Source organism: Tarenaya hassleriana, unplaced genomic scaffold (assembly GCF_000463585.1).
Source record: "Tarenaya hassleriana unplaced genomic scaffold, ASM46358v1 Cleome4, whole genome shotgun sequence".
NCBI classification, from domain to species: domain Eukaryota; kingdom Viridiplantae; phylum Streptophyta; class Magnoliopsida; order Brassicales; family Cleomaceae; genus Tarenaya; species Tarenaya hassleriana.
Window position 1 is genome coordinate 1,481,032 of NW_010966881.1, and position 15,859 is coordinate 1,496,890.

At 32.9% G+C, this 15,859-nt stretch overlaps 2 protein-coding genes across 2 annotated transcripts in view; both read right to left on the reverse strand.

The window, feature by feature from the left end:
* Positions 1-4,537: 4,537 nt before the first annotated feature.
* On the reverse strand, positions 4,538-7,390 carry LOC104823387 (laccase-4). The gene is made up of 6 exons (XM_010554951.1): positions 7,217-7,390; positions 6,601-6,752; positions 6,265-6,509; positions 6,015-6,146; positions 5,009-5,932; positions 4,538-4,913 (listed from the first exon to the last, which is right to left on the reverse strand). The coding sequence occupies exons 1-6, from the start codon at positions 7,310-7,312 to the stop codon at positions 4,783-4,785; spliced, it is 1,680 nt and encodes a 559-aa protein (XP_010553253.1). The 5' UTR covers positions 7,313-7,390; the 3' UTR covers positions 4,538-4,782.
* Positions 7,391-14,955: 7,565 nt separating this feature from the next.
* LOC104824521 (UPF0503 protein At3g09070, chloroplastic) overlaps positions 14,956-15,859 on the reverse strand; it is a 2,215-nt gene continuing 1,311 nt past the window's right edge. Inside the window, exon 2 of the mRNA XM_010556622.1 lies at positions 14,956-15,853. Within this exon, the coding sequence (XP_010554924.1) occupies positions 15,119-15,853 (735 nt within the window). The 3' untranslated portion in view covers positions 14,956-15,118. The remainder of the gene's footprint in view (positions 15,854-15,859) is intronic.

The following is a 15,859-nucleotide window of genomic DNA, read 5'->3' on the forward strand; positions in this document are numbered from 1 at the left end:
GGCTGGTAAGATTTTAAGGTCGTTATAAGGGCAATATAGTAATTTAACAACTGGTGTTGACATTTAACCTTTTAGGGCACATGTGTTGTTTGTTTACTTGTATACATACATACCTTTTTCAATGTCACGTTAGTTTTCTCTCTCTCCTGTTTGTTTACCCAACCATTTGTCCACCACTCATTTAATCCAATAATCCAATTCATCTACATTTAATATTTAAAAATATATAAATTATACAATAATACAACGACAAAATCCCCAAATCATTCTTTTATCTTTTTATCCTATAGTTTCAGAAAAAAAAATACATGTACTAATTACTATATATAATGAATTGGCTGGGTTAAAATATTTAGATATATGCGATAAAAGCATGCTATGTGGTAAATGAAATCACTCCATATTTATAATAATATCATAAAAGATTTTCTGCAAATTTGAAAAAAAAAAGAATATAAGCAACCGAAATCAATAGTTTTAAAAGCGTGCTATTGGCAAGATAACCTTGGGGAAATATCAATAAGATATTTTGTAATCTTGGTTTTTCTTGGTTAAACCAAAACTATTTTAAATCAAGGAATAAAATAGTGCAGTAAATGTTTAATGTAATAATTATTATTATTTTGTTAAAGACGTTTAATGTAATTATTGTATGTCCGTATATGAACGAGCCATCAATAATCATGCTGGTCTCTCGGAGGACCTCAACTTATAGAATAAAATAATGGATGGTACTATATGATTATTTATTTATTTATAAGATATCCAAACCATATAGAGACTCAATATATTTAAAATTTGAAAAAAAAAACTTATTTAAAACATTTTAAATTGAAAAATCCACATTTTTTTGGGTAAAGGAAAAATTCACATTTAAATCCCAAGAGAAATATTTTGTTAAGAATAAATAATTTTACTTCATACTATAGTCATTTCTAATTATTTAAAATTTTGATGATATATCCAAATATCGAAACGAACATAGACTACATAAAATTTACATTTTACCAAAAATAAGTTTACGTATAAAAAAATAGGAAACGGTGTATGGTTTAATTACTAAAATGTACATAAATATAAAAACAAGGGGGTCAAATGTATATGATATAAAAGTACCAAAATATACGAATTCATGTGTTTTCTCACATTGTTTGCCAACATTGATAAATAACTACGTTTACATATTATCAACGAAAAAAGAAATTATATATTAACAGGACGATTATACCTAAAACATATAGTCAAAATATGATAATATTTTGTATATATAACTAAAATTAACAATAGTTAAATCTTGATTTTCGGTGGATCGTTTGGTGGACGTTTTAGTATTCGATTTGAAGATATGATATCGTTTCATATTTAATTGAATAAAAATATATTTATAAAATTGAATATCTCATAATCGAACCAAACAGAATAAAATAATTAAAAAAAAAACTCGAAAATCCAAAAGTATTAAGAAAATATACTTTTTATATACAAATTAAAAAAATTGAATCGATTCGAATCAAAATCGGACTGAATCGAATGCAAAATAATAACCGATTTATACAAATTTTTCTAAGATTGAATAATCTAAACCGAATAAATATGTACCAAATAATAAAATTAAACGTCCATCCTTATTTTTTTAAGCCCCATGAGACTAAGTTATGTCGCAAAGAGCCTTTACAAAATGTGGAAATTCAATAAATAACGAAAAACATTGAAAATTAAAATTTGTTAAATTACAATCTAGTATAATATTTTTTTCTTCATGACTATAATAATTTAATATATTGCTCTTATTTTAATAAATGTCAGAGTTAATTGTCTGCCACTCACGGCCAACATACGATTAAATATATATATATATATATATATATATATATAATAAAATAAAAAAGAAAGAATCTCTTATTAATAATGGTTGTAATAATATATTATTGTTGTTGTTATTATAGAGTTTCCCCAAAGGGAAAGAATCTCTTATTTCCAAATGGGGACACGCTTTTTTTTTCCTTCTTCACCGGTAATATCTAATTAGCTATTGTATTAAAAATCGGGATAAGTAAATATGCATATAAATATTATTTATTTTATTACCATTAAAGATTTGTAATCATTTATAGATTTTTGTCATATATTTTGAGTGTTAGATAAATTACAATCGGTTTGGTGGAAATCATATCCTGTCCACCGTGGAAACCCGAAATTGGTAAATTCCTATCTTATTTTTGTATTATTTTTTCCACTTGTAACAATCAGATTTTCCAATGTATACAATCTAAAATAAATACGTACGTATAAATCATGCATACAATTTATATATAAATTTTATAGAAAAATTCGGACTATTTTTCGTTATGAATTGTGAATAAAAGGATGAATAATATAGAAAAATTGAAGAATAAAAAATACACATGTTAAAATAATTGTTTTAGCGTTTGAGGTTATGCTTGATATTATAAAGTATTTAGATAGATTAATTATAAGGAATTAAAAAATTATTGGGAGGTGGGTCAGAGAACACAACTTGGAAATAAAGAAAACGAAAAATAAATAAATAAATAACAAAAAGGCTTGGGGGGGAAAAACGACACGAAGTTGGGAGAGAATAGGGAGCAGTGGCACACAGTTTGACCCACAGCCAGCACAAGTGCGACTGCGAGCGTGCCCGTGGGCCTTCCCCCCTTTCATAATGCGCTCCACACGCTTTTGTCATTAGTGGCTTTGCACAAATCATATTCTTATTTTATTTTATTTCTTTGTTTTGCAAAATATTTTATTTTATTTCTTTGGCTTATATATCTATCATATGCATATATGTATAAATATGCGTACATTAGTATATACATATATATATATATATATATATCTAGTTTGCTTTGCTTAACTATCTGTCTCTTTATCAAAAAAAAAAAAAACTATCTGTCTTCAATTTTTAATCTTCGTAGTTCTATGCCCGTATTCGATAATCGATACATTAAAAAAATAGTACAAAAAATAATATTAAAATAAAAGGAGAGTTTGATTTGTTAAATATATATTAATATTATATTTTTATATGAATTATTTTTATAGAAATAATTTGTCATATCCGCGTTTAATGGTTGAAATAAGTGATGGTTGCAACATTTTTCTTAATCATATTTATCGTTGAGCCGGATAATATTATAATGAATTATTTACTATAATTTTTAAAAAACATGTTAGAATTGGAAAATAATATGTGAGACAAAACTCGTGATAATATGTTAGAATTGAATCAATAATAAAATATACACAAAATTTCAGAATTATATCAATCAGGAATTTGTAAGTTCGGTTAGACGTGGGCGGGTACATAGACTTTTTAAGATATCTGTTCTCATTTTCAATCTCGTCGGGTTATTAGAAAAAATGTTTCAATCTTAATTTAGTAAGATTCGAATAGCTGAATCTCAAATACTCACGACACAAGATTGAATATCTACAAGATCCGAACTCGTGATTGCTAAATTACAAAATTGAAATAGATCATATATAATCGAATGTTACAAATATTTCATATAAAAATCATATAAATTTGATCCAACATCATCCAAAATATGTAAATTCGAAGATGAATTTATAATATCATCCAAGAAAAGAGAAAAATAGAATGTCTAATTCAATTAAATATAAATATGTCTAATTCAACCAACATAAGCCGTCATGAAATACCAAAACTCGAATTTGAATCCCAAACTCAGATTTTTCATCTCATAGAATATGACATCAATCTCATTAACTCGCACACAATTAAATTCGGATACCACGAGATAGAATACCTTGAAACCTAAGTTCTCGGTTAAAAAGGTCCACCTCTATCTACAGGAATTGGTTGGAAAAATTCAAGTTGAAAATGAAATCTACATAACACATTACATTGTATAAAGTTTAGGTATAATTTTCTATTAGATCATTTGAAAACAAAAAAATAGTAGTAATAAATATATCGATATTTAACATATTTTGATCAATTAGAAACATATCGATTGCATGTTCTTCCTTTCTAGGAATGTAAAAAAACAAAATTAAAATAAAATTTATGAATATTCTTAATTTTGTCTAGGGAATCATGAAGTTTAAAACTCCAAAAATTATAATTAAAAATTAGTAAACCAAAACCAAAATAGATAAGAAAAGATGGTAAAGAAGTAAACTGAATAATTGGAGCGGATGAAATGTCGACATCGAAAGCACAAATGCATCTCCCATTCCCTATGAGGTCGGCTCAAGGTCAATGTCAAAAGCCATTTTCCCCCCTTAAAAGAGGCCAATTTTACAATACAAAAAAAAACCCTTTAATTTTTATTTATTACTCGTTCTTTAATCCTTAACCCATCTCCTAATCATTCATATTATCCTTAATCCTGGTAATTATCGCCTTCTTAATCTAACCCTCACGGCACATGGCTGTCACCTTATCTATAAAATATCTTCTACGGCTGCCGGACATTGAATATAAAAGACTACGGATTTATATTTCATGGGTCGTCAGTCCATGTAGCTTAATATAAAAAAATGCTTATGAAAATATAACCGCATGCATTTCATTTAATTAATTATAAAATGTTTTTAATACAATATCCGGTCTGTTATTCAAGCCTTTTTCTTTTTTTTGTTTTTGTTTTGAGCAAAACCATTCTTCTCCTTTGCTCAAAAAAATAACAAATCTCACGTGAAATATGATTATCTCTCCATTTTAGGTTTCTTCTTTTTTTCCCCTCTCATTGGTATTTGTCTTTGTCCGACGTGGCATCTTTCATGGATTCATCAGCACTTGGGAAGATCGTTCGGTGGCGGCAAAACTGATTCGTTGGGTCCTTTGCCATTCTCCACTAAGAACGCCATCTTCAACCCCCACGTCGTGTGAACCTCCAAGTGACAATGCATGAACCAAACTCCTAAAACACCACAAGATTCATTTAATGATCGGAACTTTGTCAAATTTTGATCATGATATACGGGTATTTATGTATACATATGTACATTCACATACCGGGATTATCAGCTCGGAATCTGATCGCCACCCAACCGCCTGAGGGCACACCAATGGTGTTCCTCTCCACCGGGTCATCAAGATTGAAGCTTTTCGGGTCTTTCTTGGGGTTGAAGTTACCTATTCCACGACCCACTTGAAAGAAATTGAACCCATGTAGATGCACCGGATGATTCTCCGGCGAAATGATTCCTGTGTCTTGGAGAACGACCTCGACCGTGGCATTGTACGGAAGCTTGTAAAGCCTCGTGCCCTTCTCCGTGGCCAGGTTAGCCGGAGGAGAGCCCGTGTAGTTGTAAACATGAGGCGGGTTCTTTGGAAAATCAGTCGTGAAGACTCCGCTTATGTTGAAGTAATGGGCTTGGAGCAAAGCCGTGGTCGGCATCGTGAAGGTAACATTGTTAATGCTGGCGACCACTCGGCTTCCGTTAGCGGCTTTACAGGTCGGACAAGGGTTGACACCGAGGCCAACAGTGAAGAAGAGGTGGTGGTCTACTTCCTTGGGGACCAAGGCAGGGTATTTCTTGGAGTTCAAACTACGTAACGAGTTGGTGAAGTTGTTGGAGATAGCCGTAGAATTCTGCGGCGGTGGGAGGGTTAGGACTGTGGCCGAGGAGGAGAGAGTGCCGGAATAGTGAACGGTTGCGGTGGCCGTGACGTTATCCACCGCGATGGGCGCGTCCATGAAGGGCGAGACCGTGACGAGGTATTTACCGGCGGATTTAGAGGCCGTTAGGAGGACGTTAGTGGTTTGACCCGGGGCGATGAGTACGGTGTCTGTCTTGAAGGGTTTAACGTAGAGGGCGTCGACTTCGACCACCGTTAGAGAGTGGCCGGCGACTTTGAAAAAGAGCTCTTCATTGAGTGCAGCGTTGACAAGTCTTAGGAGATAGGTTTCACCCCGCTCCACTGATAACTTGTAACCTTCGGACACAAACAGAGTGTTTCATAACCGGTTGGAATACAGGGGAAAAAAAGTTAAATGTTACGTAAGAAATGTATTTACCCATGGACGAGGGACAGCTCTTGACCGGACCGGAGTGACCGTTGATGGTGTGAGCGTCCGAGACATTAGGGGCTAATCCCGACTTAAGTGCTTCGTTAATCACGTTTTCGGTATCCGATTTCCACCATTCACCTGCCACCACAGCACACGAATCCAATACAACCATACTTTATAATCATCAATCATCCCAAAAAAAGCATATTATAAGAGATAAATATTTGTATCATCTTGTGTAATTATTGTAACGTACTTAGAACGATGGCTTTCTCGTGGTCGGGTTTGGGGAAGGGGTAAGGGACGCCACGTTTGGGGAGGATGACGAGGGCGCCGTGGACGGTGGCTCGTAGCCACAGGATGTGGGCATGCCACCATAGGGTTCCCCGTTGACCGGTCAACGTATAGTTGTAGACGTATACTTGACCGGGCTGGATCGGACACTGCGTTATGTAAGCAGGCCCATCGGCCCAACCCGTTCTCAACTGCCTCACACCGTGCCTGCTCGGCCCATTTTAATCAATAAAATTCAACAGTTAACCCTTTTAATTAATGGATGGATTAATTTGTTAATCGTTGCATGATTAATTACCAGTGGATGGAGACGTTGTACTTGACGTGGTTAACGACCTTGATTAGCAACGTGTCGTCTTCTCGAGCGTAGATTGTGGGCCCCGGGTATCTGCCATTGACGGTCACGATTGGCTTGCTCGAACACAGCCTCGTTGTGTTTTTCATCACAATCTGTGAAAATATATATATATATATTTTTCCCGAAAAAACATATTTGATTAATATTCATTCAAGGCAATGCGTAAGTGTCGATTACCGTGTTAAATCATTTTATTGTAATCCGTTCGTATATACACACGCGTTATGTGTATATGCATACGTATGAACATTTCAAGAAAATGTGTATGCTTTGCCGAAATAAATCATACACATCCATGATTCATATATGCAAATCATGCAATGATGAAGAGTACATATTATACACACATATGCATGCATGTATAAGGGGAAGAAAGGAACAAGTAATATACACATGCGAAACTATTTATATAAGAACAATAATTACTAGTTTTCTAATTAACGTGTGCATGTGTATACATATATGTTATTTGTGTTTACATAAATACAACACATACGCAAAACTCACTCATCATATATATATATATAGAAGCGTGGATACACATGTATGTACTCACATTAAACTTGTAATGGCGAACCAAACCCTCTGTCAGAGAGGGATAAACACAGAAGAACGATACGAGAACCAGAAATCCGACTCGGTAAAGCCCCATCTCTCTCTCCCTCTCTCTCTCTCTGTATATGCGTCTCTCTCTCTCTCTATATATATATATGCGTGTCTGTCTCTCTCTCTCTCTGTCTTCGTTCTCTGTGTTATCTCTCTCTCTCTCTCTCTCTCTCTCTCGCTGTGTTGCATGAATGACTGGCCACCGCAAGCTTATATAGTGGTGGAAAGAAGGAGGAGACGACGTCGTTTTAGGTGGTAGGTCGATCTGAAGCCAATTCTTTGAACCCAAGATTCCCCCTTCTTACCAAAACCAATCTCTTAGACCAAATGTCAACAAAAAAAACATAATATATATATATATATATGTTTATAATATGGGTTTACATCTAATTCCCTTGTTTAATCTCCCTTTCAATTATTTCTTTTCTTGCATGTCACATAAAGTGTCCATTTTCCTGCAGTTACAGGTTCAGTTTCAGCAAATAATAACATCATAAAGTCCAAAAGCCCGCACATTAACTGCTGGTCAATCCCAAATTAATGTGATATGTTGTCAGATGGAACCTTCGATTGTGAGTGTATATATGTTCGTGTAAACTATGATCATATTAATTTATGACAATACACTCAGTCGTGAATTATCTATTTTTAGAATACTTGCATATGAGATTTAATCTTAGGATAGGATGTCATTTTAAATTAATTACTAGTGTAACCTGGTTACTTAGTCGTTTTACCTTTACCACGAAGTTTTTTTTTAACATGGTTTCGGTTCAGTTATTTTCAAATTTTAAAAAATTATATTAATTCGATTTTTATATATAAAAAATCTCCAATTTCATTGAGAATTTTTGTTTTCATTCGATATGTTTCGGTTCTTCTTGTATAATCGATTTTGAAATAGAATTTATTTAGAATACAATGTATTAATATCTTTATCCATGAAAATATATCTTCTTTAACTGTTAATAATTGACACACTAATTTTACAGACTCACGTAATAAAATAAAAGACTGACACATTTAACGTTATTGATTTTATTCAATAGGCTTTAGATTCGGTTTTTGATCAATAGATTGAGTTCGAAAGGTCTAAACCAACAGCTAATGGTTTACATGTCAAAATTTCCCCCAACTAATAATTAATTAAAAGAAAAAAGTGTCATAAAACTACATTTCCATCACATTGTAATTGTAATGAGGTGAGATATATAAAAATATAAATCGGATATCCAAACCCCATATTCCATTCTTTCGGATTTTAATATTTGAAATTCGATTTTATATATCTAGATCTCAAACTCTTGAACAATCATATCCGACTATCTCGGATATCTGAAAAAAATCATATATCCGAATCCAACTTTTTTATAAAAAAAATTAAATAAATTTTGTTTTATTAAATATTAAGGATTTTTGTAATTAAAAAATAAATATTTTTTTCGTGATTTTATAGAACAAATATTTTTCATTATGATAATATTGGCGAGTATTAAATTGTGAAATCTAAAATTCAAATTCAAACAGATAATCTAAATTCGAACCCGAATTGTTTGGATATCTAAATATTGAATATTTTTTTGTTTATACTGATGTCAAATGATAATCATATGAAAAAACCATTATCCTCGTAAAATTATAAAAATCATATGTAACCCATTTTTGTTATTAAACTTTAACTATGATTATTTTTCTGAAATCTGAATGATATGACGGCTATAATTTCTATTCATTCACTATGGTCATTATAATAAAACTATGAAAATTACGATAAAACTGTAATTCCTTTCTAGAAGTTTTGTAACGTGCATATATATGTAATGCTTCAACAAAATTAAATTTAAAGGTCAATCAAATGTCACCTAATTGACATTACCTAGAAAAACATGCCACATAATAATATACTTAAATAAACGTCAGCGATTGGCTAGAAGAATTTCAAAGATGCAAAATTCTTTACTTTTATTTTATTTTAATTCATCACTTTTGTTTTATATGACGATATAGTGTTAGAACCATATATCGGTCAACACCAAATATATATATATATATATGCTATCGAAAGAGACAAACATGTATAATTAAAATGACCACAAAACTTAAACATTGGAAAATGTGGATGGTCAATGTCCATTTTGGTATCATATACACATCTTAAAACGGTCGAAATGCACCTTAATTCTTCTTGTTCCACCTCATAATATATATATATATACACACACACACACACATATATAAACACATACACATATAGACTTAAACTGGACTATTTCATGCATGAATATTAATCTAAATGTAATCTCCCCTCAAACAACTAATAACACTTTTATCTCTTTCCACCTTTTCATTCATGCACACATACATACATACATACATACATACATACATACATACATACATACATACATACATACATACATACATACATACATACATACATACATACATACATACATACATACATACATACATACATACATACATACATACATACATACATACATACATACATACATACATACATACATACATACATACATACATACATACATACATACATACATACATACATACATACATACATACATACATACATACATACATACATACATACATACATACATACATACATACATACATACATACATACATACATACATACATACATACATACATACATACATACATACATACATACATACATACATACATACATACATACATACATACATACATACATACATACATACATACATACATACATACATACATACATACATACATACATACATACATACATACATACATACATACATACATACATACATACATACATACATACATACATACATACATACATACATACATACATACATACATACATACATACATACATACATACATACATACATACATACATACATACATACATACATACATACATACATACATACATACATACATACATACATACATACATACATACATACATACATACATACATACATACATACATACATACATACATACATACATACATACATACATACATACATACATACATACATACATACATACATACATACATACATACATACATACATACATACATACATACATACATGGAATGCTTAGGAATGCTTAGGAAACAAGAGAGAGAGAGAGGAGAAATTGTTGAGAAATGGCTTTCATGTCGTTGTTGTTCTGATGGAGCAAACAATAAACCCTTTTTTGGTTTTGTTTCAAAGCTACGACTTCAAAAAAAAAATTCACTACATAAAAAATTGAAACGACGCCGTTTGGTTAAGACTACATTGATCCAAAAATGACGTCGGACAAAAGAAATGAACACTGAATTTTGGTCAAATTTAGTTAAATAATCTTTTATCTTAAATATTGGAAGATTTGATGAGTTTTATGGTTAAAAAGGGCCAAGTGTCAATTTCCTCCTTTTTGTTCTTTAATTTTAACAACAATTTAATATTCTTTTTTCTTTTTGGTAATATGATTTGAATACTCATCCGGTAATTAAATAGATGACATGTTCTCAGTTATACCTAATAGGAAAGACACATTGATTTAGGTTGTGTTCCGATTATTTCTGATTCAAATTTCAATTTTATAAAAATTATTTCAATTTAATTATTTCCTACTCAACAATTGGGTCTTGCAGACAATTTGAGTTTTAAAATGTGGTCAAATAAATAAATAAAATGTTTTAATGAATTTGATGCTAGAAAAGCCTGAAACAAGGCTTGGGCTCAAAGGGGAGAAAAGCCCAAGCAAACCCGCAATATGGTGGGTCTGATTATTGGGCTCAAAAGTGCTAACTGGCCCACATGATATAATATCACATGCAATTACAACTTCTATATGTAATTATTTGTCATCCTTTATTCGTCCAAGAGTAACATACCCTATATATATACATACATATATATATATATATGTGCATTTTATTATATTGAAATTGAAATGTTATATTATATCCACTAAGAATGCCCATAACAAAAGAAAAGATAACGTTGTTTACAAAACTTGAAAATTTGTGAAATCCAAACATGAATTGGTGTGAATGAGTTTCTCATCATTTAATTGTCTTACCATTTGGAGTTACTGTTTTGCGTATAATTTCTATATATACGATACATGACGAAAACTAGAGCATGTCAAATTGCGTCGTGGAAACATAAACAAAAAATTCTTATTTTATGTTTTATAAGTTTCGATTTTTTCTAACTAATATAACCCTATATTTATTTTTATACTATCGCATATTTCCAATAGAAATCTAGATTTATACGTCCAAAAGAAATCATGTTTTAATACAAATCTCTGATTGGTTTAGTAATATAAAATAATGATTATTTCCAATATATTACTTTAATTAAAACTCGTTGGCCCGACATTGTTTTAGGAATCTTTTAAATTTGAGACCGCAAGAAACTAGTTTTTATTTTTTAGAACTTATGTATTGATAATGATTATATATATCATGAGGTACAAAGTTTGTGAACAGAAATTGTGTTACATTGATTTAAGGTTAATACCGAAATAATAAACACAAGTAATGGTTGCGTTGACCTGCGAGTCACTCTCTCAGTCTTAGGGCTTCGGTTCTTCGGAACCGGACCGAACCGAACCGTTAAAACGGTATTTTTTCCGACCCGAAACCATTGTTATTTCCCGAACGGTACCATTTTTAGAGAACCGAATTTTTTCGAAACCGAACCGAACCGAACTTTAAAAATCCCGAAAAACCGAATATTTTTAAAGGAAATTTATCATTTTTTTAATAAAATCGGAAACCGAACCGAACCGATACCGAAACCGAACCGAACCGAATACAATAAAAAACCCGATTGGTACCTATTTTTGTAAAACCGAAAGAACCGAACCGATTTATTCTGTCCCGAACCCGAACCGTTTCCCGAAACGTCCACCCCTACTCAGTCTCTGCCAAGTCAACGTCTGTGATTTTTGCTTACAAGATGATCCAACTCTATTAATTAAATTAAATATTCAAGTATCATTTAAATTAATCCTCGCATGCTTATGGACACACATACATATTATATATATATATATATATATATATATATATAATCATATGGTTGCACATTTAATCCATAACATATATGCAATAGTTTTATTCGGGGAATTTAATTAAATTAATCAAATTTAAAAGAATGATTTGAGGAGGATTTAAACTAGGGGTGGACGTTTGGAAACGGTTCGGGTTCGGGAAGGGAATGCATCGGTTCGGTTTTTCGGTTTTACAAAAATAGGTACCAATCGGTTTTTAAATTATATTCGGTACGGTTCGAGTTCGATACCGGTTCGGTTTAGTTTTGATTTTTATTTAAAAAAAGATAGATTTCTTTTTAAAAAATTTATTTTTCGGGATTTTTTAAAGTTCGGTTTGTTTCGGAATTTTTTAAAGTTCGGTTCGGTTTTGAAAAATTCGGTTCTCTAAAAATAATATTATTCATGAATTTAAAATCGTTCAGATCGAAAAAATAAAAAATACCGTTTTTTCGATTTGATTTGGTTTTTTAAAACCAAACCGAAACGGTCACACATGATTTAAACAATGCATTTGATACGAAAACGTTGAAAATTTGAAAGGAAGACTTTTAGTGACTGTCTTTCCCCAATATTCGTATTTTGAAAACAAACAAACAAACAATTTCGAAGATACTTAGAATCCAGCTGTATATTCACATGCATATTGTTATATAGTCGACGAATCTTTTCCTCTAACGGCTACTTTTTATTTAATTAAATTTGCATTCTACCCTCAATTTCACCTTAATCCCAATCACACCCCAATTAACTTTTTAAATTCCACATCTGTCATTATTAAACTATCAATTCCAAACTTCGAAGTTCAAAGGTCATTCACATATTTTATTTTTATCTGATATTATTGAATGGTTGAAACACTTCTAGATGATATTTTGTTGCTGTTATCTAAAAAGAATTCAATTTATATTTTTTGCATAAAATTTAAAAAAAACTCTTAATGTGAACACATTTAGAAAGATTGTGAATCAAACACTACATCAGTATTGGAGGAAATTTTTAAAGATTTTATTTCTGGACCAAACTTCGGTTTTATACTTGTCATTTGTAATTTTTTCTAATGTAAACTTAATAATTGAGTCCGTGAAATGTGGAATCCTCGGAAAGCAAAATATTAAACAAAAGTATTGGGCTATAATTACAAATAACAAAACTTAGAGGGTAAAAATTGAAAGTTCCAAAGAAAAGATACGCACGTTAATCCAAGCATATAAAGAACAGAGCCCATGTATAGTGTGTGCCCACATTCCGATAAGCGTGGCGGGTAATTTCACTGCGATTCTTTTCTCACAATCTTCTCGTCAGCTTCACCGACTTCCGTCGCCGACAAGGGCTTGTCTCAGAGTCCGTCTGTTTGTTTTCATTGCCTTCGAATCTCCCAGTTCCGTTGTTTGTGGTTCCTTATGATGGATTTGAGGAACAAAGTTGGGTTTTTTCGGACAAATCTCCGGTTACGTTCATCTGGGTTGTCTGAAAGTTGCTGGATTTTGCCCGAAAATTGAATCCGGGAGCATAAGTTTTCTGATTTAGGGGTTATGTCCATCCGGGTTGTCTGAAAGCTGCTTGATTTTGCCCGAAAATTGAATTCGACGGCACAAGTTTTCTGATTCAGGGGGTTATGTTCATCTGGGTACTCCGAAAGTTGATTGCTTTTGTCGGAAAATCGAGTCCGAGAGCGTAGCCATAGCTGAATATCATCAATGAGCATGCATGAATTGGGAGGGAATACTGAATGTTGTGGGAGATGAACTCGAACTCTGAGACAGATTGTTGTTGCTGTGGATGTCGGTGCCTTTCGTTTTTGAATTTGAAAAATGTATCATTGATTTGAGAACTCCTCTCTGGTCTTCCGCCATGATCGAAACCCACAATCCGAATCGCCATTTTCTGGCAGAGGAGGAGGCCGCCGTTGGAATCCATTTCTTCAACTTCTTTGGTGCAGTTGTGAATCCCTAAAACCATGTCTATGTTTTTTAGAAATGCATTAATTACTTTGAGAAATATGGCTCGAATAAGTTCTCTTTTTGCTCCTTTTTTTTCCCCATCAAATTGTATTTATATTATTCGTTTCCTTTTTCTAAATTTGTTTCTGTTGCTTTTTGACTTTGAGATGCAATATTTTTTTTTTAAAAAAAAGTGATTAATCATCTACAAAATGAAAAGGCATTAAGCGAGATTTTCGGAGGATCATATTTTTTTCTCCGAGAATCTGATATTTATTTATCAATGCCCCATGTGTGTCTCTCGGCTACATTCACACCTTACGTATGTGCTCTGAATCTGAAAGGAAATGCTGCACCATTGACTTTCATGGTCAGAGAAATTAGAAAGAAAAAAAGTTTATATCTTTTTAATTATAAACAATTTTGTAACGCTAGTGGTATTTATTTGTAGATCCATCATCAAAACACGAGATTATTAATCAACTAAATAATCTCTCCCATTTATTGATTTCGTTTGTGTTCGTCATTTTGATACTTGGATTCACAACCACAAAAAGGGTTATAGTATTGAATTAGAACATCTATGCTCAAAGAAGTTTCAATTCTCTCATCAAAGTTGTGATTTAAGTTAACTAAACAAAGACAGAAATAACTTTCGGGCAAGAAATCAAAATGTTTTTGTCTGTTTCTCTAAACCAATCCACCCCACGATAATAAGAGCATATTACAAAAAGGCAATTAACCCAAGAGCTTAACAAAGAACAATAAGGAATACGACCAAATCAGCAAAAGATTGAATCTTTTGAGGATTTCGATTTCATTCGTTAGTAAAACTTCATCACAGACTTCTTGCCATTGGCGTCGCCTCTCGCTCTCCGGCTTCCACTCATTGGCGTCAAGTAAAACCTCAGCATTCCGTTGTTCCCGTCGGCCCTCTTCTTTCCGTTGAGGTATCCACCATCCGCATTGCTCCGGCGGAACCCTCCGGCGGAGCTTCTCCAACTCACACTGCTATTGCTCCTCATCATCCTCGGATCAAACCCTTTTCTCGCGTCCCCATTCCACGACCCTGAGAATGTTCTCTCGATCCGGGATCTTCCCCTGCTGCTGCTGAATCTCTCTGTATCGTCTTCTTCTTCTTCTTCCTCGCATTTATTCCCATTCTTCCTGTGAATCAGCCCAAATATGTTCCAACTCCATCGCTTGGATTTCTTTGTCGCCTTCTTGTTATCCACGTTCCCTGCATTTTCCCGGAAACCCACCTCGAAATTCTCCACGGAGCAGTCGTCTCTCAAGGAATTGGACTGTGACTGTGAACGTGAATACAAGTCCTTGGGGTCTCTGTCATGTAAAGGCGAGACCTTGGCGTTTGAAACCGTTTTCACTTCGTCGATTTCGGCCGCCACGACGCAGGCCGCCGTCTTCCTCACGGAGCTCGAACGGTCGAGGCTTTTCCGCCGCCGAGAAGACGAGTCCGAGTAGTACTCCCGCGTCTGCGCAGACCCACCAGGGGTATTTTCGTCCATCACCGGCTGTTCTTCCACCGGAACATGCGTGTCTGATCG

Coding starts and splice junctions, on each gene's coding strand:
- LOC104823387 (XM_010554951.1), bottom strand. CDS start 7,312: ATGGGGCTTTACCGAGTCGGATTTCTGGTTCTCGTATCGTTCTTCTGT. Junction 6,753..7,216: donor TTCGCCATTACAAGTTTAAT/GTGAGTACATAC, acceptor ATATTTTCACAG/ATTGTGATGAAAAACACAAC. Junction 4,914..5,008: donor ATTCCGAGCTGATAATCCCG/GTATGTGAATGT, acceptor GTGGTGTTTTAG/GAGTTTGGTTCATGCATTGT.